At 42.6% G+C, this 27,238-nt stretch overlaps 1 protein-coding gene across 3 annotated transcripts in view; it reads right to left on the reverse strand.

Moving 5' to 3' along the window:
- The window catches only part of dac (dachshund), a 195,793-nt gene that overhangs the window by 58,372 nt on the left and 110,183 nt on the right, over positions 1–27,238 (reverse strand). For all 3 annotated transcript variants that reach the window (XM_066742286.1, XM_066742284.1, XM_066742283.1), the window contains 3 exons: positions 14,395–14,471; positions 12,305–12,475; positions 8,452–8,676 (listed from right to left, as the gene is read on the reverse strand). In XM_066742286.1, coding sequence (XP_066598383.1) covers positions 8,452–8,676; positions 12,305–12,475; positions 14,395–14,471 — 473 coding nt within the window. The remainder of the gene's footprint in view (positions 1–8,451; positions 8,677–12,304; positions 12,476–14,394; positions 14,472–27,238) is intronic.

Here is a 27,238-nt window from a genome sequence, read left to right on the forward strand (position 1 = left end):
CTGCTAGATGGATTTATGCACACATACACGGGTAAGACGCGTGTAAATTATTTTCTTTCTATGTTACGAATTAAGACAGCTTGATTTCTTCTTCTATTTCTGTGTCTACTTAAATTTTATTATCCTTCCAGTTAATAGTACAAATGAACTTTACCCTTCTCTCTATTTTTTACGCTTTCTCAAAAGTAATAAACTATTTAGTTGAGATTAACAATTCGCACATGTATTTTACACGAAAAATACTAAGTTGCTTTATTCGCAAATCCTGTTCTTTTCTGATCCAGACATCAAAATTATTAACAACGATATAAGCACGTCCTCAATTAAGAAATTTAAAATTTCTAAAGTATAACTTTGAAAAGTTATCGAATCTTGTAAATCAAGATTTTTCTACCAATAAAAAAATAAAGAAAATTTTAACATATATCACTCGTTTGGAGGGTAAAACAAAGGTTGGAAAGATTTTATTGCTGTAAGCGCCAGGATATAACAAGATCCGAGAGGTTTTGGGGGGGGGGGGGTCCTGCGATAGCGCGTACTGTCCCATATATAAAGAGGAGGCAGAGATTGGTAGATGGCATTTTCGAGGCCAATAAACCAATTCCACTCTTCATTAAATCTAAGACAATAGCGGCGCTAATTAAAGTAAACATACAACACAGTAAAACTGAGCGGATCTGGCGTCGATGGTGAGAAACGAGGCCGAGCGTGGCAGCGTTTGAGGTGGCTCGCGAAGGCCCGGGACGAATGAGGGTACTTACAGCCGATAAAAAGGGCAGTTTCGAGGTTTATCTACGAACGCAGCCGCTTCCATAACACTCGGAGTCGGCACAAGCTCGATAAAGCGCATTACGAGCATTTAAAAGCGACTTTCTGCTCGACCAGAAAATTCTTTATGATTTTCCTTTAGCGGCTTTTTATCAGACGAAACGCTAAGCAAGAAGTACAATCGTAAATCGCACTCTCACGTACGTATATACGTATACACACGTGTGTAGTTGGCGCATTATACTATACTTGAAGCAATATTGCGCTTCATTGCGTTCGCGTATATATATATACAGTATAGCCCCGTAGTTTTTTGACCAATGAGAAAATAGAAACAGCTTCTAGCGGGCTTTGAGCGAGAGCTGATATTTGCCCAGACTGAAAGAGACGGTACCTTTGATTTCGACTGCGTAACCCCAAAAGATGCAAATTTATGCATAACGTCTTTCGCTACCTTCAAAGGATCTTCCTTTCGACCGAAACAGCCCCGAAACGTATGAATAACAGTTAAATCATTTTTCATCGTCCTCCGCGTAATACCGAGTTTTCCATTATATCCATCCTCGTATTGTTCATCGCAACGCGCAAATCGATTAGTTACACAACCACGTCTTTTCTAATTTCTAACGGCAATATTTAATAATTATATCAATGATCACTCTCAATCAAGATTTTCACTGACCAATTGTTCAGTGAATCGAGATTTTCTTTAATCATCTGGTTTATTGCTTCCATAGACGAAAAAAAGGGGAGGTTGAGTGGGGGTCGATGAAGTAAGAAGAGAGAGTAGGAAATAAAAAAATGTTGACTCGCCAGTGATCGTGGTTGGGGGAGGGTACGTATATGTAGAAGGGGGGGGGGGGGGTGGTGGTGAGGGAGTACAAGAGCCGGAGACCAAGGAAGTATACGCTGCGGTATAGGGGATCGGCTGGTACTATAGTGGGTTAAAGGAGGTGGGGGGGTTAAGCGTATGGCAGAAGGGGACAAAAAAAGGAGCGTGCCATCGATACACGTGTGCGTACATAGTTTGCGCGATAATGGCTGCTCGCCGTGCGATATAGAGATAGCTCGGTTAGGCTCACCTCCTCCGCCATACATGAGTAGAGGGAGGTGGAGGGGGGAGGGTGGCCGAGGGAGGGTCGTTGCTTGCCAGGGTTAAGCATAAATCAATCAGACCGCATTCAGCCGCAGACTTAGAGGAGGCAAACGCTTACTCGTTCATTCGTTCGGTCGTCTCGGATCCGTAGGAGGTTCTCCTGCACACGGCCTGGCTGGCTTCTCGCAGCACACCACACCAACTCATCCACATCTTTATATCAATATTTCTGTTTGTTCGCCACAACATTTATGCCTTACAGCTGCCAGCCTCCTTTCAAATAGCCACAACACTCGGCAAACACTCTTTTGCACACGTGTATATGCTTTCAATTTTAAAAGCTTCTGTATGCCCTCCAGTTATTTTCTATTTCAGAGCAACGTTTCTTCCAACCAATTACAAATTTCCTTCCACCCCCCCTCCCCCCCCCCCCCCCTTTATCCAGTCTTTCCTCGCGATTGGCCATTTTTGGTAAATGGCAAAAGCGTGGAATTATACCCAGCGGTATACATAATGAAGAAACGGACTTTTGATCATGCCTCGTTGCAGATAACCGTCCGATAAGAACGCACGCTGCATCGTTGTTGTTGTGTTCAGCGCTGCTCGTGGCCAGGGTCGAGCTTCTCGCGCGGTAATAAGGATTTCACGTGCCTCCCAAGCTGTGTGTGCTACGCGAGGAGAAGAGTCGGAGAGAAGTTTACGGGAAGCAGACGCGTTCTTCGCGGTAGTCACAGTATCGTACTTGGAGCAACAAGAATGCTGGAAGGCCACGATGAAGGTGTATAACGCAGTCCCGCGATATCGAGACGAAGCAGCATAACACTATATACGTATATATATATATATATATATATATATATATATACACACAGTGAGCGACCTGATGAAAAAGGAGAAATGAGATGGCAAGCTTGGTTGCGGGAGAGCGAGTGAGAGAGGCAAGATCTCCGAAGAGGTGAGAGTGAAGGAGAGAGAGAGAGAGAGAGAGAGAGAGCTGGAGCCTGTACAATTTTAATTAACCCGGTACCGGGTAGCCGATCGCGATCGAATCGGGTGCACGATCTACAAGGAATCTACATAAGATCCTCCACTCGCGGCAACAACTCAATCCCCTCTTTATATTCCGCGCTGGCTTTTAACCAACTGCAGGCCAACGTGGCCTCTGCCGATATATACACACACAATCTACGCTACGTGGATCTTTCCCCCTTATCTTCTCGAGGATCGAAAACGATAGCGACTTTTCTCTCTCGCTCGGCTACTCGATCCACCTCACCGCATCGGAGAGGAGAGGAGAGAAGAGAGACCCGGCAAGGTGCGCGCCGCCGCGTTCATATTGTCCCTCCTCTCTGCAAGGTCCTTCCTATAAGTCACCGGAGAAGAACTTAACTTTTCCCTTTTCGGCCCGAACCAACTAGACCCCACAAGGCCCCTGCCACTATGTATATATGCAAGATGTTGGTCCACCTTCGCCGGTAAATAATACTATTGCAACTTGTGTGTGTGTGAGTTAAGATATTCCCATTTGCAATTATTCTCCTTTTCTCACCACGTCTGCTTAAAAACTAAATTTTTATATTATTATGTCAATTATCGATAGGATGTTATTAGATTTAGTATTTATATTTTAGCTGATTTTTTTTTCATGCTCTTTTCAAGCTCTAATTCTTTTCTGCTTCCAACTCGAACGTGGAACTTGTTGGCGATCACGACGCGTTTACCGGAGAGTATTTGCGTATAGGTTGGTAATTCGAGAAGCTCCGCATAAGGATAAATAAAGGTCCCGGCAATTTCAAGGTGCACGCCGGACGATAGACGTCATTGGATCGTCCTCTCGTCCTTTCTTCTCCGCTGCGCTTGTTTACTTTTTTCCCCTGCAATCCTACGCTCGTGCTAGCTGCCGTGTCCGCTGACAAAGATGAATAATATCGGGGAGAGATATTCCACGTCAATAGAGTCCGCTCGCGATGAATCGTTTCGGAGATGTTGCACGCACGAGTAAAGTTGCGTGTAGGTCGACACACGCTTATATATATATATATATATATATCGTTCAATTTTATTACGCACATTAGCCAAGAGATTTCACTACGGATTTCAACAATGTAATTCGATATCGACGTTATTCAGCTCTCGATCGAGTTGACTCGATGCATAAAACTGACGAGCTTTCATCGGTTCCATATATGACGTAGATTTTCTTCGCAGTGATTTGTTTGTTTTTTTTCAATAAAATAGATAAACTAATCCTGTAAAGAAGTAAACAGAAATTGAGTGGGAATGCAAAGGCACCCACACACCTGAAAGCTCCGGTAATACGATAATGCTGTACGTAAAACCATCTGGTGTAAAACGAGCTGCCGGTTCGGTGGAGTATTAAATCGACTTTCTCTCTCTCTCTCTCTCTCTCTCTCTCTCTCTCTTGCTCGCTTTCCAACTTGACTGGTCCCACTTATTTTTCTCTCTTTCCCTTCCAGCCGTTGCGCTTCGTTCTATTCTGCTTTTTGTCGATTGTCGATCTTCACTCACGAGGTTCATCGGCGCCTCCTCCCGCCTCGTCGGATTCTGCCAAGCAATCAACAGCAACAACAACTTCAGCATATTCCAAGGAGTAAACGTCGTACCGGCTATAAGATGAACTTGTTAATGCTGCGAGTGCTAAAATGACTTGCGCTGCGAAACGCGTTATCCTATATCAGCCTGCCAAAACTGCGCCTAACCGGAAAATAGAAGGAGAGAGAGAGAGAGAGAGAGAGAGAGAGTCTCCTCTCCTACATTTTTATGCAGAAAAAATAATTATTCTTCAGTGGCATAAATTAATTAACTTTGCAATGGGAATCGCGTCTTTATACGAGGTCTTATTATTTGAGTCTTAATTGAATAACTACCCGGTAGAATAAAATAACGATTATGGAAATTTCATGGGGATCTTGATCTTAGTTTAACGACTTTCTATATTGACAGTGAGATTAGAAGACTGGGATATCCAGAGTTGTTGAAAAACGTAGAGTCTCGTTAGCGGAGAGTTTATCCAAGTGTATATATATATATATATATATATATATACACATTTATAAAGGGACTGTGCTGTAGGGTGGGAGCGGAAAGAAAAGAGACCTCGCGTCCAGTGTGGTAGTGACACACATCGGGGCCGGAATCCACGCAGGAGGTAAAAGACGAATTATGCAAGTGCATCGTCGTGCTCGTGCACTTTGCAGGGCCATTCCAGTGGGGTTAGGGCTCTTCGTTAGCTCCTATCGTTGCTTTCTCTTTGTTTTACCTCGCCAAGTGCTTCGTGGCCTCCGTATTCGCTTCTCGCCTCGATCCTCCGCGAGCTGCCCCGCTTTATCCCTCTTTTCCACGCTATATTTCAAGGCTGCTCGAATTTCGTTTAAATACGCACGAATTTTTTCGTTTGTTGCACTGTTTCAAGAGATTTAACAGCATTCCACTGTATATATACGTCATAATTGGAGGGTGCAACGACACTAATGGACCACATTGGTTCCAACGTACATTTCGCGTCCGATCAGAGGACGTCCATAGCGAGCGTTGCGTCGTCGACATTTGGTAACACAGGTACGACCACAAAGGATTACTCATCCGATGATTGCTCGCCGAGGAGCTACGCCATACGCGGATATTGTATTAGGACGTACGCACGATCGGCGTCTACCACACGCATAACCACTATGCGGCTGGCGCGCAACCACGAGCTGGTTAAGTATACCGCCACGCAGCCACGCCAAGCTGACCGGGCAGCGATGCGATTCCTGGCATTCCTACTGTTAAAGCCAGCAAGCGCATTAGTTAACGGCCCTGAAAATGACACTTTGTATCGGCTAATGGGTAATTAAAGTCGCGGGCTTACGTTTCAGCTGGAATTTATTAAACGTTGCTGGGAGATCGTACAGCCTGTTCTGCTTCGTGGATATCGGACGGTGTTTATGGGCCTACGCCACTTAAAGCCGGCAAATTCGCCGATAAGAATTACGCGTGCCTGAATCCTTCTTCGATCACTTGCTCCTTTATTCTACCCCCCCGGTTTCAATCTTCTCGCGGCGAAGAAGCCACGACTCTACCTCATCTCTCATCGTGCGTATATATATATATATATATATATACCAATTGAAAGAATAATGGTATCTTCGACTCTCCGACTAATTGCTTTTTCTCGTGGTTTATCGATCTCTACCGATTCTACACCGTGTTTAACAGAATGAAAATAGCAAATCATAAAGCAAACCGAAGAAGAATTATTTTTTTGAGCGTTAAGAAAATATAATGTGAGTGTTTGGAAAATAATGAAATGCAAAGAATAATAATGTCTAAGGAGCTTGTGTATGCTTATGTGATAATTGGCTTGTTGAAAAAGAAGCAGCTATAAACGATCAACGGCAAATATCAACAATCTTAATGAGAAATTTGGATGTTTGTTGAAATAAGGACTCGATGCGCATATTGGAATTGTTTTTGATTATTTTACTCGAGTAGTTGTTTAACGTTTGCAGTTGATCGCATATAAAATACGTTTGCTGTGTACTGTTTGCTATATTCAGTTTTATTTGCAACTCTTTTCATCATCATCTAGTCCACATCGAAATATTGTCATTAGATGTGATAATGTTGATTTTTTAAATTAAAAAATACAGTGTCCAGTATTTAAGATACAATGATAATTCGTTAGTAGCTTGAAAGTCTCGACAATACGACTATACCGCCAGTAATAATAATTAATGACTAACAGGGCAACACTTTATATATTTATATAATAGTATTAATAAATTAGCCAAATCAATCAAATCAGCAAAATTGAACTAGAAAATAAATATTAGTAGACCAAATGATTAACGGATTCGCACTAATTATATTACATAATAAATTAAAAGAGTAATTTCCATTGCTATTTACAAATATTAATTGCAACAAAGCATATGGCAAAAATCAATAGCGATCGTAAACCTTGCTGTTGTTGAAGAATTATTCGTTTCGAGCAAGAATGTGGACCTGCTCGATAAAAAATTGGCCTCTACACATTTGTTTTCCAGTCAATTCTGATCATTTCTTTGAATCAATCAAATATCACCTGATTCCTCTTCAGTATATAGTATATATGTAGTATGCCTTAATATTTCAAGATTACCGTTCGTTCGCGTTGCCGATCTTGGATTTTCATTCGAATATTCGGATCGACCATAAATGCATGCATAACATAAAAACGAACTATGTAGCCAGAATCGTAGGCTGATCGGTTTCGATCGACATCGCGCGAATGGCTTTTAATGATTTACAAGAAATTCGAGTCTTATCGCAGATAAATAACTTAAGCAGGTAATCTCACGTTTTTATGCCTTTATAGTCGCGTGATACAAGTCTTCGTCTCGAGTTTACTACTCTCAACCTTTCGATCCTCTGGTTTGGCGATCTCGACAAATCTTTAATAATAATAATTATAATAATAAGAACGTACGACGTGTTGCTGTGTGTGATCTGCTTGTAACTTTACGAAAAAATAACCTTTACATACATATCGTCGATTTCTAGTATTACGATCTCTCTTTAGCCACCTTACAATCATCTATACACTGACCTACCTAAATAATACAAACCTTATCAGTTATAGCAATAATGACATTTAAAGCTAATATATATATATATATATATAAGCATATAATTGAAACACATTAAATCGAGTGGTCTCTATTTTCACTTTAAAAATCAACTTTTTACTAATCGTCTCAATCCAGTTTCAATATCTCATTCGTCGTAGCAGGAAAAGAAAATATTTCTTTTTTTGTGCAAGGCAGAAACGCCATTATCCTTCGTCGAATAATCGCTCACAGTTTTTCTAGAATTTCATCAATCATCTCGTTCGACACAAATAAACTATATATATATATATTTTTTTTTTCGAACCCATTTAGTTAATTACTCGTATTAATGACTATAATAGACTTCTTAAAGATTGCCTAATGACTATCACTTTTGACTTTGTACAAATCTCAATATTATTCTCTTTTTCTACCATTTTTCTTTATCAATAGAGAAAGAAAAATAAAAGTGTTTATATAAATTTATATGCATTACGTATGTATATATATATATATATATATATATATATATATACTATAAGTAATAACGCTAGGATCGTAATGTTTAAGATCGATTATCGCATACATTAAAGAATATATAACGCAACTATAATTGTGGGATAGAAATCACGTGGTACACGACTCGTATATACATGTTGGATCATCCAGCTTTCTCGATAAACCGTTCTGCAGTATATTATAGCAAAAATTGAATAGAGTATTTGTTCTGCACTACTTATTTAGACGAGATACAGATCGCTGAGTAATGATTCGTGAATGGCGTGTATAGCAGAAGATTCGGAAGATGAAGAAGAGGAGGCGTGTGGGGGTGAGGATGACGAATAGCGGGGAGGCGAGGGTGAGGAAGGAGGAGGAGGATCTTGCGTCATTCGGAGAACGAGTACTAATGCCTCTTAATGTGGTTTTGAGAGAGCTGGAAGATAATGAAATTGTGGAGAGCGCCCTCAAGTGTCTTAAGAAAGCCCTGCCACTGACCTTTCTCATAGTTGATTTGCCTCTCCTGTTGCCTGGCGTTGTCAGCCGCGACCTTGAGCAGTCCCTGGATATTCCTCAGCAGGGTCTCCGTACTCGAGACCGATGGATCTTGAGCACCCTGAGATACGGCGACCGCTGCCGAGGCTATCTGCGAATAGTTCAGAGCTTGAGGACTCTCGGATCCTGGAGCGGGTAATGGCAAGTTTTCCGGTACATCCGATAAATCTGCAACGATAAAATATTTCGCAAAGTTATACCCAGTTACTTTTACGTACACGCGTTGTACATCCCTCGGCTGATTCCCATGCTGAAATCCCAACATGCGAGGAATAAGAGGGAGAAAAAAGAGACAAGTTTTCCTCAAAATATCAATTAATTCGTTTATTCGCCTTCGCGCGTTTTCTCTCGAAAACATAGCGAGACAAGGTCCAAGAGTAGAAAGTTTATTAATAAATTTGCCAGGGGAACATCGTACAACAATGTCCGAGGGAGGTCGAAGCCAGGAGACTTATGCGTTGTGCGTGTTCCAGAGTCGTAATCCAACGACGACTACTTGTTACCCTTCGCCACTCTCTGATTTAACGTCACCGTAAACAAATTAAATCTGCGAATTAAATGCTACAAGCTCTCTTTTCCGATTAGTCCTCGCTGATTCTTAAATCCAGCTACAAGTTCTCCGTTACAGCAACGAAACATTATTAGCCTTGACATAAGTAACAAAGCAACACTGCCTCGTTTGGAAAATCTAAATGCAATGACCATCAGCACCAACACCCCATAATATTCGTAGTCAATTATCATTCATCGAGGATGTATCCACTCGGCAAGCTATTATCCAAGAAGAATGATTGCTGATTACCAGCAGCAGCATTATTGGATTTTTCATTGGCCATCGAGAGACACGCCGATATCTTCGGAGAGTGCAAGACCTCCGAGTTAGCAGGCTGCGTTAGGGGATGCACAGGCAAGTAAGATTTGGTGGCTGGAGGGTATCTTTGAGTCCTCAGGGACCGCCGCGATGGAATAAAGGATGCCTTATGGTTATTGCTGGACAGATGTCTGCGTGGGTTCCGAGCTTAAGTGACCACTCGCGGTACGACCCACACCGTGGCGGCTTTAGCATAGCTGCTTTATGGCCAATGATATGTGCTTTATTGTATCGTCTTTTAATTATCAGCGCGCACACCTACAACACCACGGCATTTGGTTACTTATTGCCATTGGCCGATTTAATGCTTGCGCCTTCGGCCTGATCGGCCGGCACCTTTTGATAGCAGCTCCTTCTCTCTTCTCTCCCCCCCCCCCCCCCCCCCCCCAGCTCCCTCGTCCTTACGTCCTTGATTCTGTCGAGAATCGTCCTGCCTCTCCCTCAACGCCATTACAATTATCAGAAGAAAGCAAGGACTAGTGCTCGTGGAATCTTCTCCAGGCCAAAGTGTCCTGTCGATCGGTTTCTCACCAACAAAGAACTGGAATTGATAATGGCTAAGAGTGAAAGAGCCTCTATATGTATATACCAGGTCGGAAAGAAAATCTTGCCACTCGATAGTCGTTTCAGAATATTTCTGGGCCTTTATATGTATGCAACAAAAGGAATTAAATGCAATGCGTATATGGTTCTTTCTACCACATTTCTACCTCTCGCTCAACTTATTAGAAGAATGTCATAGATGACAGCAAAGAGTAGTAACAGAATCTTTTCCAATCCAACATAAGAGTCGTCGATCAATTTCTTACCATCAAAGAATTAAATTTGATACTGGTTAAGAGTAAAAAGACTTTCTTTTGGTCAGAAAGAAAATTTTAACGCTCGATGGTATTTATAAAATTTTGCTCTAGGTCCTTATTAAATATATACATGTACTCAACAAGAATAGAATGCAGAGTATACTTTTGATTCCCTCCTTTCCCTCCAACCACACCAATACGAGAATGATCCGCTTTATCAGCGAGGATTGTTTAGAATGGATCGAGGTCGAAATTATGCCAGTTTTGAATTTGGATCAGGAGAGGTCCTGGACGCGATCCGATTCCAAGAAGCGGAGGTCCCTGAACGAGATAGCGCGCGTCTCATTAAATCAGAACGGCATTCCACAAGCGTGTACACTCCCACGGGCATTCGATGGGGTTCTACTTCGATCACCAACGAACCCCATAGGTAGGATGTACCGACGCATACGACACGCTGCGAGACACGATACGCAGCCCGATCTCGTGCCCGTGCCCAACCACGGAGCCACCAGATTTATACGTCTAACTCGCTTCTTTCGCAAAATTTAAGACCTCTACTAATTTTTATATATATATATACAAATGCATCCATCTCTAATCTCTCTTTCTCTCTATATATAGCTATAGCGATAATAATCCAACTTCTACCCAATTTCGCCCCGCGGCGTTCGCAATGTTGAATGATACCGCGAATTCTATCTCTTCCTTTAATTTATATTTTAAAATCCTTTTGGAAATAAGAAAAAGGAAGAAATTCAGGTATTTATTCATTGGAATAATAATGACCGTTCTTACAAGTTGCTTTTAATCAAATAACTCCTTGGCATTGGTAATTTGTTCTTTCTATGAAATAATTAATCGATTAATTTCGTGCTTCTTCATTCTCCTTTCCCTCTATTGCTGTATACATATCTCAACGTTTGACACTCGTTTGAATTACCGTTTTAATTAAAGCGACGAAATTAGGATAATTATGCTAATGGCCATCTGATTTATAGGATACTCTTTTCGAAAGATATAGACATTTCTTCCCAGCGAGTCGACGAACAGGAAGAATCGTGTAAGTTGTGGAGACAGCTTTAATTGGACCATCCAATTAACGCGTTCTAGTGACAATAAGCGAATCGATTAGAAATCAATGCGATTATGTCGCTTCGTCGAATCAAGAGTGAGAGCTCGATAAAATTCGCTAAAAAAAAAGAGCTTGAATGAAGATGCTATCTCGAGTCATCTTTCATTATTCCAAAGGAACTAAATAACGAAGATGCGAGTCTAATGATCTCCTCGTTTCGGCAGTGGTTCTCATTTCAAACCGTATTGTTCCTGCTAATTAGTTTTCTTTCGTTAAGCAGCCATTGGTAAGAAAATTTGTAGCAAAACCTGATTCTTTTAAAGATTTTGATAAATGTTCAGTGAGACTGGCTTTTTTTATTTAAATTGTTTATAGAGAATTTTAACGATAAAAACTTGGTAGAAACGATGAGAATAACTGCAGTTTTCTCGTTGGGTGCCCGAGGCCGTTCGAAGAAACCGGGACGGAGAAATGAAGAATTCGTGAAGCGAGCAGAGACAAAGGCGAGGATTAACAGGCGGCTGCGCATGATATCCGATCCTCAAAAGAGCGTTTCAACGATTCCAATTTCAATGCTGAAGCGGACGACACGACCTGACAACCGCTGAAGCGAGTTTCTCAGGACGCGATGGAAGAGACGAATCCCCACGAATACGTTGTACTGCTCTTAGCGGAGATGATCGATGAGTCGGTCTGACCCACGAGCCGTCTCGGAGAACTCATCTTTAACCGTGGCGTGTCCAGCAAAACCGATATAATTATTTTCATATGCATGTAAACGTCCGCGTATCTTCCACATCTTTTGGCAAATGTCAAATTTACGATCATGCTTTAGCAGTTGATCTCGGATCAGTGGTTCTAGCGATCTTTAATTTTTAAACGCGACACCTTTTTTTATAGATCTAACACCGACTGTTTTCTCTTCAGCATCAAATTTATAACTTCGTGTTGTAATAATAAGTGTTACACAATAGAGCAAGTTTTCCCGTTGTAAATAAATTGTCATCGGTCTTTTGATTACAAATTGCATAATAAAAATAAAAAACATACCTTCGTCCTTCTCGTTGTCGTCCTCGAGGTCTTCCGAAAGGTTATCGTCTTCCTCCTCGTCGTCCTGAGAACGTTGCGACGCTCCTGCTTCGCTACCGGAGTGCTCACCCACGCTACCACTTCCTGCTGCCTTGGACAGGTTCAGAACAGGACTGTGACCGTTTGAGGAGCCTGAAACAACACGAGAGAATCGTATGAACAATCCTCATACTCGGTCCACAAATCCTCCCAACGAAATAACAATTCCCTCCTTGGTCCTAGACCCATCCTTATAGAATGAAGAAAACGGAGTAAAAAATGGGTCTTCGTCAGGATTAAATATCCTCGCGCTGACATCGAGATAAGCGTGGAGTTGGTGAATAAATTTCGAGCTCTATAAAACACAACTGGTTTCCAGGCAAACCGGTCGATTACTTTGGCACGACCGCAAAAGACAAGAAGCGTGCGTCCATTGACTCGACTGACAAGTTGATGGATTTTATTTGCCCTCGCGCATCCCCGTTTAGAGGAGAACAAGCGGACTGCTCGCTTTCCAGATCTGCTCGATTCTATCTACCCCCCCCCCCCCCCCCACCCTTATCCATCCTCCAGTACCCTCGACCACTGTCTCTCGCCAAGCCCGTTCACCCTGCGTATTTGATATCCTAGTATTTTAATCCTGACGTGGATGGATACTGTTTGGCCAACGGTGGTCTACGCTGACCCGGGTGACGCATGGCCTCCGATTCACTCGGCCTCTACACCAAACGCGATCGGACCGAGACACACGAGAGTACACACTGCACGTACACGCGCAGGGACCAGCACACTCGCACCAAGGGCACAGGACCAAGGGTCTCGAGCTGCTCTCCTCCCTGGAAATCCGCGCGAAATTTTCCATCCTTTGCGTTAAATGGACACGTACACCCATCGAGGCGAATAAATGTTGGGCGGACCGCTGTCACTGGAGGCCGTACGAACGCCGCCGCCATTCGCCATTTTTAACCCCGTAATTGAGGCCGTCGCGCAAAGAACAAGATAATGATACAAAGAGAAGGATAATGCACGCCATTCTGCTATATATACCAAGCGTCAAAAGCACCCCGTGCTATCTTATTTTACCACACACCAGTGTATCTTTTGTATATATATATATACATATATATATATATATATATATATGTATACAATGATGCATCGATATTTATAGTACACACTCAATTGTCCCCGAGAACATAAACTTGCGCAACGCTGCGAACGATTAATAACTATTAAAGTTTTTTCTGCGCTTCTCCAAGATAGTGCTTGCCGTGGAAGTATATATAGTATATAGCTATGGGACCGTGCAAATAAAGGGTTCGATCGGACGGATTAAAATATTACGGGGAATCCGAAAGAAAGGCAGAGCCGCGGTGAAACCCGATATCGGACTTAATCTGCGGGGCTCTAAACGGCTCCAAGAGCACCGGTCCATCTATACTGTGTCGGGGACAAACGAGAAGCAGGACAGCGAGAATAGGGGGGGGGGGGGGGTGGGCGCACCCGCACAACTCGTTGTTCCAAGCCGTTCAAGAGATATTTTCCGCGTGGCTTCTCTTCCAAGTCGAACCCGATCGAAAGATCCTCTCCTCCTGGTCGAACGATTAAGAATCTCGCGTTACTCGCTTATAATCTGCTCGAGGCAAAGCCAGAAAGAAGGAATGACCAGTGGAGCGAGAAAAAACTCTACATTCGAAGAAAGCTCGCTGTAAAATCGGTTATTCTACATGAAACAATATATTTAACCAATCTTCGAGGCTGATGAGTCTCGTTTAACAATTAATTCCGAAAGAGGAGAAAATGAAAATCTCGCGTGGGTGGAGGTGACACGATAAGTAGCGTTTCGCGGTAAATGAGTCTAATTAGGATGACCGCCGGATGTCTCGAGAAGACGCTCGATCGTCCACGGATTCCGCTGCTCATTGATCCTACTAATAAAGTATGGAACAATGGGCCGAGTTGAATTCGTTGGTAATTCTCTCTATTATTGAGCGATCACTGTAATTATAGTGGAGACATGCGTGTAATGGCTGTAAAGTTGCACGTGTTGTGTGTGTGTGTGTGTGTCTTACCATTGTGCGAGCTGAGGTCCCTCGGTTTGTGGTCCAAAGCCAACGCTCTGTCCGTGTCTCCTCTTTCCTCGCGGAGCCTGCAAAGAAAAAGAGACAGAGTAAGAAAAGGTTTCGCATTAATCCGAGGATTTAAATCGACCAAGCGGAGGTGGACCACGCAGGGTATTAATTAAATAATTATTCTAGTATCCGAAGCAACCGAGCGCGTAGGAAGATAAGTGCCGGGTCCCTCATCGCGAATGAATCTCTTTCTCCCCATTCCTCTCTCTCTCTCTCTCTCTCTCTCTCACTCTCACACACGAGCAAAGCGTATTATCTATGCTCGTCGTTTCTTATTTTCCGAGGCGTCGAGCGTTCGCCTCAATCCCTCTCATCCTAGCGCGGATTCTAAATTGCGCGGCTCTTCCACATTTTCCGCCTTCCGATGCAGGAGTATTTTGGTTACATTAATCCCTGATAAACCCTCGAGAAGCGAATATTATACTATATTTATAATAAGGGACTAGCTTTTATTAATTTAATGACTAAATTTAATTACTTTTTCTTCGTAATGGCCTATTAAATACTCCTCGTGTATGCCGCGTATATGCTTGGAAAAAGAGGAAAAAAGATTTCGTCATTAAGTATGTATAATTGTATAGGCGTGTTATTGGTTGACTTTACGAGGATGGCACTCGTTAAAGCGGTAAAGTGGCATTACTCTCCCGTACTGGGAAACTTTTAATCTTGCCTTTATGCTGTTTGGATGCCGTAAGCCGGGGCAGAGTAGCCTGGTAGGAATCGTTAAGATTTTCCGACTCGATTTTGCGGCTGTGCTATTAAGAAGCTCCGATGATGGTGTGTGGTGAGCCGAAGCCACCCTCCTCGTCCCTGTGGAGGGAGTCGAGCGTAACATTGCGGAAACTTTTTTAGACAGCCAAACTTGGCCTAATCTGACGGATGAAGAATACCCAAAACGGAAGTTTATAATTTGCACTGGTATATATAGTCCAGCATACGCATATAAGGATAGAAAAGAATAAGTTTTCCTCGATCGAAAGAAGAAAACGTGTCCGATAATATTATTGTAGTACATGACTTATGCGAAGCATCGAACTGCCATAAAGCTCAGAAAACAAATGAATTACTTCGTCGTAGGAAAGGGTTTGGCGCGGACCCTCCTTGTTATCGCGAGGAGAGGAAAGGGCCGTACTTTTATCGTAAACTTTATAGCCGGGGTCATTCGAAGAAGCACGGATTTATTTTGTAAGAATGTTTATGTTTAAGGTGGAAATGGGTCTCTCGCCGGCTATTAGTATTCTTTAAATTGCACACTTATGTCGCTCTTGTGCAGGAGTCGCAAATTATTCTCCAGTGTACGCTTTACCATTTTTACCTCATTCACCTTGTACCTATAAATTTACATTTGTCACATTATAAAACAACGAGGAGCTTTCGAGAACACAAGCCTCGTTGGTTGATTAAAATTATTCAAGGAGAGAAAAATCGATTACGTTTCCTTTACAAGTATGTGATAAAGGGTGTATAGGCTTGTGTTCGTTCGCACACGTGTAAATATTTTACACGAGAGAGACGAAAAGCAAATTGCAGTAGATTCAGCCTAATCTAAAGAATTGTATTACTCGGAGAAAATGGATTTCTTTTCAGTGATTAGTCCTCCATTATAGCGTGTAAAATATTTGCCTCCCTCTACCCATTTAGTCTCTCCTACCTCCACGTTCCTGTCTTCCCTGCTCTTATTTCTTTTTCAGCTCACGAGCCGCAAATTATTCTCCGGGGTATACTTTTCCGGCTTTCCAGCCGTCCGCGGTCTGGGAAGCGGGCTCTTTCGCACCTCGAATCGAACCGCGGACCATTAAGTAAGAAGTTAATATCATTAAACATAATATTGGGCGCATCTGGGAGCCGCAGAGCACTTACCGATCCTCTCCCCCTCGCTCCACCTTTACACGAAGCCGCGAGCTCGCTTCCAACCCCCAACCTCATCGTCAACGCTGCTTCTTCTCTCTCTCTCTCCCTCTCTACCCGTCCCCCCCCCCCTCCTCTTCCTCTTCCTTGTCTTTCGCCAGCCGCCGCTTCTTCCCTTCGAACCCCCTTAATTTTTTAATGAGAAAATGCTTTCAAAGAGCCGGAGAGAAATACTGCGTCTACGAGCAATAAGTTATAGCACTGCTAAGAGAAACCTCGCTTCCCTTTTCCACCTTTAAAACTTACCCACGTTTTGCAATTTTTATCACTACACCTCTATATAGTTTTACCATGTCGCTTTCGGTGCATCGTTAAATAATACAAATACGAGAAAAGAGTGGTAATGGTAGTAATAACAACAGTTTGTATAGTAGTAGTGGTGAATGGTATTATTGCGAATTACAGTAGCCACGAGATAGGACGGGCTATAGGGGAACAGCGGACGTAATAACAAATATTGCTCCTGCTACTTCCTTCGCTAGCCCTGGACATCGTAAAGACTTAATTCCGGCGATAATTAAATTTTAATTGGTAATATGAGTCGATTAAGATAACCGTTGGATTTCTCTCTGGGCCTTCATTCTTCGTTATTCCTCGCCTGTCCTTCGAATCGCTAAGACTACCTGTCAAAATAACGCGGAACGGTCGAATCGCCTTGCAAAATGGTCGCAAGGAAAAACAATAATCGACGTTCGAAAACTCGTGAAAGGGGAAGATTCATCGAAGAATCGCTGCAAGAGTTGACTCGAAATGGAATGAAATAGCAATATATATAGGATTATGGTACGATATTGTGGGCGGGCAATAACCGACCACGATCAGGCAGTTGGGTTATTAAATTTGTAATTAGTAGAATATTATGCGAAGCGTCGTAGCCCTACATATATATATATATATGTATATAGGTGTCTGTACCGCGCAGCTCCATTGCGCTCGCACTTGAGCTAACGCGCAATATTCCTAGCACAGATCTCTCTTACCCTCCCCCCTTCTCTACACACACATATAATATAACGCGCGGTGTTAATGCGTCAGGACTCTCATTACGCCTGCGCGACGAATAATTAGTGACTGCGATGAGCGATTGACGAACTTGTGCGATCGCCTCGAAAACGGGCTTAACCCTCGAAAACTGCCTTCGCCCATTTCAGACGACGATAACTGTGTAATTCCATCAACGCCAACCCTATTACGCCTGCTCGCGCTTAACTATGAGTCTCTATACCCACGTCAGAGATCACCTCTATCCATGGCAAAATCCATCTTAGTCGCATCATCGTTCTTGGAATAAATTCATGTCGATTTTCCAATATCAATGTGGATCTTATTATTATTTTCAAGAGCGAAATTACCAGTGGTATATATATATATATATATATGTATGATGCTGAACCCTGAAGAATCAAGGCGCGTATATATATATATATATATATATATATATATATATGTCTTGAGCGAACCGAGATGGAGAAAAAAGAACGTAATGATCTTTTTAGGGCGGAATACGCAAAGAGTATCGAAGCTTTGCGTATACGAAACTAATAAGCCGGTTGTGCGAGCGTTACCTTCGCCGTCTTTTGCTTTAATTTTGATTCGGTAATGACGCGCTCCGCAGGGATTCCCTCCCTTATACCTTCAAAAACGGCCGCACGAACAGCAGGAGTTCATTAAGAGCAGCGTGTCGAAAGGAAAGATGGAAACCTCGTATTTCGGATCGTTTTGCCAGGACATAGCATCCGCGCGAATAGCCGCCATTTCTCTACATCCCATTATTATATATATTGTCGCGCGTAACTGCGGCCGAAAACGCGAACTTGATAAATTTCGTCGTGAGTGCGTCATCGATATTAGAGGGGACGATCTCTTTTCTAGATTTTATTAATTCCAGGCATCCGGCAGGTAGCAGGGGGCAAAAATGGTTTTCGTTATATCGATACAGGTTTTTAATTCGAAAAACGACAGTCATAGGATCGTTGAAAAATCAAAAGCATCGCCAGCATAGCACATCCCGCTAGTATAACGACATCAATTGTAATTTTGACAGAACAAAGGACCCCGCGAAATGGCAAAGGTATGCCCCAACCCTTCGACCGGCTGCCAGCCGCCAGATTTCCCGATAAACAACGCTCACGGGCCATCCTCATACTCCTATTTGCATATGCGCAAAATCCACACAACTTTGCCTCCGTCAATCAATTTACCACGATGACAATGCACCAATCATCGCACTCGTGAAATATACATTCGTTGCAAAAATGTCCTTTTGCTAGAAATCGCTCTATCCTCTATACACACACACACACACATATATATAAATATATATATGTTTGTGTGTGTATGTATGATAATAAAAATTCCAAGAAAGTGTATAAAATCCATGATGAATCTCCAGTCAATGTTCTATAAGAGGAACGAGGATAGAACGCTGGAGAAGAAGAGAGAGAGTCTTGTGAGAAATTTGCAGCAAGTTGAAATAATAAACGAGCTGGTTTTGCAAGAAGGGTAGTAACGCGATCTAAAGTACACGGCTGCTAGAGTTTAGAGTGAAAATTCCACCCTTAGGACTGTGACATCCGACGCGAAAGGGGTTCCCGGGCTACCATAACGAGTTTCGTCCTGAGGAAAGCTCTCTCTCGAAAGGATATTCCTTATTTCATCCAGAGGAACCATATCTCTTTGACGTTATGTCAATAATTACGCGAGCCAGTCGCTGGTATTAAGGTGTGTACAGCTGATCGAGTTACCGCAAGAAAAGCACACACACGAATATATCCGTCATCGATTCTTACGCGTATCAAAATGGACTCGAAACGAGCTACAGAATTTTTGTTCCAACCATATACGTACAGCTCTATCTCGTGTATACAGGAACCGAAGAGTATAAAAGAAAATTGGAAAATCCACTGATAAATCGTTTGTCATAATAGACGTTCATTATGGCAATCGCGCTGTTGTTAACTCACAGAGAAAATTGCACTGTGAAATTGGCCACAACTACTATAATTTCAGAGTCAATAAAAGGGTCATCCATGTATTTACCTGTGGTGAACGCGAATCTTCTCCATAACATTTAATTCGTTCCAGGATGATTTGCGTCTATCGATGCACCTCCCGCTAGCCTGATATCATTTCTTCCCTCGGAGCAATTTGGTCTTCAAGAGAACAATAAACGCTGCTTGGCTAATAAAGCGAGAGGCGTAAGCGCGAGCGTATATACACCAGAAGAGAAATGGAAAGCTTAATGGGTGGCGCGAGAAACGAAAGAAACCATAAATTACATGGAAGGTCGACTCCTCGTCAAAATGGCACGAGTGTTGTTGGGATTTTTCTGGGGATAGAGTAGGGTTGATATGTGCCATGAAGAGAGAAAGAGTGTATAGAGGAGGGGAGTGAGATGAGGTTCGAATCAAATTACTGGAAGGCCGTGGAGAAAAAGGGCTCTCCTACACGAATTCACCCAGGAACTCCGCGACTATCCTCTCTCTCTCTCTCTCTCTCTCTCTCTCTCTCCCTCCCTCCCTCCTTACTCTCGACTCCGGAGACTGATCCTTACAAATATTATCCGACATATCGCGATACCGACAACATTTATCAAACCCCGTATATATATAGCCGTACTACGAAGGGCTGCTGGATTTCAATCAGCGAATGCCTGGCATTCCACGGACGTCAATAAGATCGTCCAAATAAGACGTTCGTTCGACCTTGCACATTAATTCCAGATATCTTTGATTCCTCTCATGGATAGCCAGTTATCCATGAATATAATTGTTCTGCACTTGCACGGCAATCGTATATATATATATATACAGGGTGTAATAACTTATACGTCGGGATGAAAAAGATTGATGTAACATCTCAGTGTATATATGTTTACTACGATTTAATTAAGGGAAGGTTTTTGGTGAAGAGAGAGAGACACGCGTGGAAGTAAAGCGAAGCCACCGCATTGGATATGACGCGCGAACAAAACCTCGCGTCCAAGGAGAATGTTAAAGCTTGTTGCGATTGTCCAATCGAACAAAGACCACCCACAGGGAGAGCGGAGGGTAAATCATCGCTCTGGCATTGTTTCGCAACTCTCTTAAGCCTGCACAAGTGTCTCTCTCTCTCTCTCTCTCTCTCTCACGCGCACCTTTCTTTCTTTTCCCGCTCCTCCAACTGACTAATAGATCCCAGCAGCAGTCATGACACAATCATACACAGGCTACCGTTACTAACTTCATATCAATCCGAGGATCCTGCCATGCCCTCTCGAGCGCCACTCGTAACGAGTCTTGATAAATGATCCGACCTCGTCGACCATTGAGATTAATTTCACGCCGTGTATCTTGCAACTGGCTCTTTCGCACTTTCTTGCGCCAAATCAGGGATGTAAACCGAGCTATATATACCATACGAAATCCTAAATGATGAAACGCGCAAATTTTGGACACGCTTTAAAAGAGGGAGAGAACGATCTATCCGACAGGGTGGGAGTGTTGAAATTAATTATGCATCATACATCTTCGAGTTGACTCTCGGTATACCGTATTATGCATTGATTTACCGTTGCGATGATAAATAATGAGACGAGACAAGTATATATACATATATAGATATACGGTACACTTGGATATACAAGGAAAATAATTCGATTGTTCGTCATGAATCATCATAGGATCTTCACCTTTGATTGCGTATATTTCTTCCAATGATTTTTAAGCTTGTTTTGGTTCGTACATCAGAGATGACCCATAGCTGTATAGCTGTGACTTTTCTCCGAGAGAGCACGGAAGATCGAGTTAATTACGCGTCCCCTGTGGACCCCCGCGGGCAGGAAATGAGACGGAGGTACGCTATCCGTGCTCCACATCGTCTGCGTGTACGCACGAATACAGAGATGCGCCAGTGGTAAAACGTACACGATTTACGCGTAAGAGGTAAGGAGGAGTCTCAGTCTAGGGGATTAAGTTGGGAGGTATCAAATTCTGGAACGGCAATAACCCGGACTTTATGCTAGTGCAGAGCAGTGGTTTAATTAGACGAGGCTGCGATTCGCCTGGAAATGTTGATTGAGCTAAATTGTTTTCTCGGGGGCCAGTCCTGGCCTCGGAGGCCCCGCTGCGGGGGTCGTTCCTTTCCTCGGTGCTAAGGAGACAATGCTGATTAGTCGCCGAGATAACCGGTTGTTTAGGCAAACGACTTCGGGACCTCTTCTTCTTCTCCCTCTTTGTCTTTTTCTTCATCTCGCAACACCCTCCTCCGCTTCTTCTCTTCTTCTTCTTCTTCTACTTCTTGTTACAGTAGCGGTGTCTTTCAAAGCGCCAGTATGAATTTCAACCGACATCAGAATATACGCCAACTTTATTCTGCCTCCTGGTTAATTCCACGAGTACAAGAAAAATCCTTGTGATTGAACATTTTACATGATCGAAATTTGAGTACTTGTGTATAACTTTCAATTATTGTTATTTTGTATGTAATTTGTTGATTCGTGTTTATAATTGGAAGAAGAGACGAGTGGTTGATGATTTGTACTAATATTTTTATTAGACTACGAAGCATTTGAAAATTATATTTTTAGCGGAATGAAAGTAAAAATAGAATTAATCAAAAGTGGTTGCTCCAAAACGTTAGTTAAATGTGGAAATGGATGATAGAATTGGGAGATAAAAAAAGGGGGAGCGCAAGCCGCAAGCTGACACACCAACGTTTGGCTTTCCCTTCCTTTTCTCTTTCACATTCCCCCCTCCCCCAATTCTCTCATTCTCTCACGCGCACGTGTTTCCGTGGCTGTGCGCTGTACACACACATTATCAACGGTCGCACCCGTTGACACGTGCTTTTACGCGCAAGATAAGAGTCGGTCTAAAAACGTGAAATAGTTCACGCAACAAAATTATGTTCCGGAAATCCATTTCCAGCTGAACGAAACAAATTGTAAATAATTACGCGAGAAAGAAGCAAGCCTTTCACTCGGTTCGACTTACTTTTTGATGTCTGGAATAATATGGCAGAGACTGTACATATAGTTAAAGGCATCCGCACACGAGCATCTCGTACATTCTAAAATTCTGTCTAAGTGTACGCGCGATGTACTTAGGAAGGATCTGAATAATTAAAGATTCAAGGGAGATACTTCTCATTTCCACGTCATTATATCGGCGTCCTGTGAAAGGGTTAATAAAAAATTTAAACTCAAAGACACAAACATAATGCTGCAATGCTTAGTTAAATTACTTAGCAATTTAATAGCTGAAAGGAATTGGAGAAAGCAAACGTTATATATATATATATATGTATATATAACCAAGCAAATTGCACAATATTTTTAATAACTACCGTTGTTGTGCGGTTCTCCAAGATATTGACAAGCAGTTATTATCAGGCTAACGCAATTTCTCTGTATCCCAGAGGATAAAATGATTTTTATAGGATTTTGCTGTTCCATTGGCGATGCGTCAAGTGTTTCCTTCGGCTTATATATATATATAAATCGGAGAGCTGTGAATTTGGGAGCAGCTGACGATGTTTGCTAGGCAGCATTTGCGTGTTTTGCGTCCCACGGCTCATCCCAGCGATAGACGTAGGGTGGGCCATCGTGCATGGTTCGATCTCTTTCTCGTCTACGAGGGATAGAAAGCATTTTTCAATTTCGCGAAACTTTACGATAGGCATCTTCCCCAAGAGCAGCGGCCCGCGAGAAACATTTGTACATAAATCTGAAAATTATGACCCCCGCCCTTCTCGTCGGCTCTATGGCATATGCCTGCCTACGCGTAACGGAGAGATAACCACCGATGGGCAACCCTCCAGCAAATCGTACGCGCACGCGTTCTTCTATATATATATACTTATCGTTAGCCAGCTGTGAGTCGCCTAGTACGAGCCTCTGTGCATCCACGTTATTATTATTATTTCTTCAACTTTGTTTTTCAATGTTGACTATGATACAGTTTCTTGTACGAAATATTTCTTTTCTCTCTCGATAGTCTGGTTTGATTCGAAATTAACTATTATCTATATAATATATATATATATATATATATATTATAAACATAATATAGTAGGTCGTATAGAAAAGCTCGATTGCTGTCGTAAAGCAAAATAGGCTCGGCAGTTTTCTACTTTCTTTTTATAGAACTCGTCGATATCTCTATTTCTGGCCTATCTCGACACGAGCGAGTCATATACGGGACGAGATAGTGGGAAAATAGTAAATGGAAAGAGCCGAAAGATGCACGAGGATCGGTATAAATCAGTATCAGTGGAAAATAAAAATCACTTTCCAGCATTGTGGCGGGTAGTGTGGATGATTCGATTAAGGGCTATCGATGGTCGTTACGGGACTCGACCCCTCTCTTTTCTCTCTTATTTTCTCTCGGCACTATCCAGGAAAAAGCGACGAAATGGGGCTTATCGCGGTTCCGGATGGAGTCGATCTGCGAGGGATTCGCCAGTGAATCGCCGCCCCGTTTTTACCCCAATTCCGCTCCCTGGTGGATTTTTTTACGTACCTACTCCCCCGCTTCGAGCTCGTTTCGCGTTTTCGCGGTAAAAGCCACGGAAGGGTGCGATGCCCAAATACTTTCCACGCCCTTTGGCCTTTTACCTTCTACTCTCCTTTTATATATTGTCTCTTGCTATACACACGTGTGATTCTTAAGAATGTTCTTTCTCTCATCACACTAGCTTCCTGTTTACAAAAAACAGAAACAAAAGAATAATTTTGTTTCTATCTCGTTGAAATAATACATGATATTTTATGGATTTTCAGAGACTATATATATATATATTTAAATATATATTGGAGTGAAAAGAGCAAAGTTGCCTGGCGATCGCGTGGAAGAGAATAAATAATTCCATTGCGATTTACCCCTTTACGCGCACACACACACACACACGCGCACACATTGCGGCCCTAGAGGCCTAGTGTGCAATGTGGGGTAAAGAGGGGTTGAACGGTAGATGGAAGTTGCGTTCGGGGCTCGAGAACGATAAGTCTCCAGTTCGATCTCTCGCACTGCCCTTGGCTTTTCTGAACGCCTCGATGCTCAGCCGGCAGGCAAAACGCAAATAAACTCACCAATCCCCTTTTACACCCCCAGCCTTCGCTCAATGTAGTCGGCAGATCGAAGAAAAATATGTCGAATAAAAAACCTTATAAAATTCATCCCTGTGCGCACAAATGACTAAATTTACATTATTCATGGATGACTAGCATGTGGCAAATTACACGTTGCAATAAAAACACTGCTAACTCGAACAACGAGGTACAAAAATCGCCGATGGAAATAATCACTGGGTTGTGACTGGACGGAGAGAGAAAAATACCCCCGCGACAAAGTCAAATGAACTCGTGTGACGCGTGGAAAAAAAATACACGCATATGAAAGGGACCTTATCGGGTTTGCGCAAGAATAGGATTCGACGACGCTTCCGAAAGCTATAACCGAAACGGTAACTGCCACCCTCTGACTGATCGAACTTATTCTTTTTCTTCGGCGTGCGAGACTCTCTGTGATAATATTTGCCTGAAAGACCGAGACGAGAGAGGGTCGCGTGCTATTTTTCTGCAAAATTGAATAGACAAAATCGAATATTTGCCTACTCAGCCACCGATCAAGACCCTCTTACGGATTCTGATAGATTTCTCTCACTTCTTCTCCGGCCAACTTTTCCATTTTAGCTCTGATGTGATGAACAGTTTGAAGACACTGCTAATCTTCTTCCGCCCCGGAAGGGAGAAGACGAAGAAGAAGAAGAAAAGAATAAGTATAAAACTTAAGCATCCAAGTAAATCACTGGAATGAAAGAAACGTCGATTAACCATACGATGAGTTAGGGGAGGATGAGTTTTTGCGTGTGTGGTGGGGGTAAAGGCATCCATTCTTAATTGCTATTATTTAGGTGGGTGGCAGGGGTTTATTTCGGTACAGGGATGGTCACCCCCTCTTCTCTCACCTTCACGGCTTTCTCATCAAGCTTCGGTTAATTTCTAACTCTTCTCCGGATGGGGGCTGCTGCTGCTGGATGGTAGATAGGAACGCGCGCGTCGGGAGTATATTAGGCGACACTCGGAATTACAAATAACAAATTGCAATTTGATTCCCCGAGAGCGAGTCGCAGTGTACGGGCCGAGGGCGCAATTTATCATTAGTGCCGACAATTTGGTGACGGGCTGCGCGACTCAGTTACGCTCGGGGGGAGCCAAGAGTCAGTCTCGGAGCAGGAACGCGAACGTTCAAATTCACCCCCTCTCAATGTATGTGTGTTGGTGTATATGTGTGGATATCCGAGCGAAACCATCTCGACGGACTACGTCCACTTGCCTACGCGTCACCACCACGTCGCAGTGATTAATAATAATGAAAAAATTCTTAAAACGTGATAAAAATCTCACTCCGATTGAGAGAACGATAGTATCATATATATATATAGTTATTATACACGTGTAGAGAAAAAATGAATAATTCTTTCCGGAAGCACGTATCGTATATTAGCCTTGGCAGGAACATTCGTAGATTCGGCTGGTATCTTGTACCGAGGAAACTGAAGGAGAGGGGTGGGGGTGGGTATTCGCGAGAAGGGAGGATGATGGTCCGTATGAGAGATGATGGTGGAGGTGAGTGAGAGAGAGAGAGAGAGAGGGGTGGGGGTATAGGTTTATATGGCTAAAGGCGCATCCCCAGAGCCGTATCGATCGTTGACTTTAAAATTCAAAGAGACCGACAATAGCTTCCCTTTCCGCTGGGCCTCTGTACTACAATATCATATTCCGTTCCTTTCGTTTCATTGTCTGGTAAAGCCTGCGCTAATAATAAAAGATTGCTACCCTGAAAGCTATGTTGGGAAAAGGAGGGAGTTTCGGTGTAGGTAGGTGGTGGTGGTTGTAAGAGAGAGAGAGAGAGAGGAAGATGGAAAATGCGCATGCGAGAGATAGGGAGTATACGGGATGGCTTGGAAAAGTCTTGCCAACTTCGGTGCTACATCATCCAGATAGCCATGCCATAATGCTTCGGTGAAAAGTTCGTCGAATTCTGCGTGAATTTAATATTCCGCGCACGCTCTCGCTTTGTGCTCGCCTCTGCGTTGTCTTCGTTTCGATGCAATTCGTTTTATTTAGCGTTCTTTACCATTTACGGTCACGCTCTTTAATTTCTTATTCAGCTTCGTAATCATTTTTCTCAATAATTCTTCTTTTCTTCCTCAACGTCGCCGAGCTTCGAATGACGCGTATAAACGCTATATATGTATATATTACACATATACACAGATATAACACGCGGCCAATATGATAAAGAGGTAAACGGAGAACGAGGAGAATTCTTGTGGTACGAAGCAACAATAAACCCTGTTCAAATTACATTGGTAACGAGAACGAAGAACAAGATATTCGTAGCGGGTATAAGGGAGACAACATAGTGGAGCACAGGAGGGCTGGCAACAATGGGCGATCATATTAAATCATAAATGTAAACGAAGATCGCAATAGGGTGAAAGAGAAAGTCAGCTACTCGTGTAATGAAAGTTTCCGATCTTCAATACGACTCGTAAGGGTTCTTGCTTTTATATATATATATATATATATATATATATGTACCGCTCGTTACTGCTCCTACTCTCTTCCTCCCGCGATTTATCGGATCGTAACTATGAGAATTGTTTATTCCACGACGTACAAACTCAAATTTATCAATTTCACGTTATATTTTCACGATATTACAAAAAAAAAATCAACCTGCTCGAACCTATAGAGAAAACTGAAATCTAAACACTTACATTTAAATATTTTCCCACTCGCGTATGGTGTGTATCAGCATCTTTTGGACTTTGCTCGAAACATGAAAATTATTCAGACGCGTCCTTTATTGGCTGCGAGTTTATCCTCTGC

The sequence above is a fragment of the Prorops nasuta genome, unplaced genomic scaffold (genome assembly GCF_024137725.1).
Source record: "Prorops nasuta isolate Cenicafe-Biocafe unplaced genomic scaffold, Cenicafe_Pnas_1.2 PNAS00027, whole genome shotgun sequence".
Taxonomy (NCBI): Eukaryota; Metazoa; Arthropoda; class Insecta; order Hymenoptera; family Bethylidae; genus Prorops; species Prorops nasuta.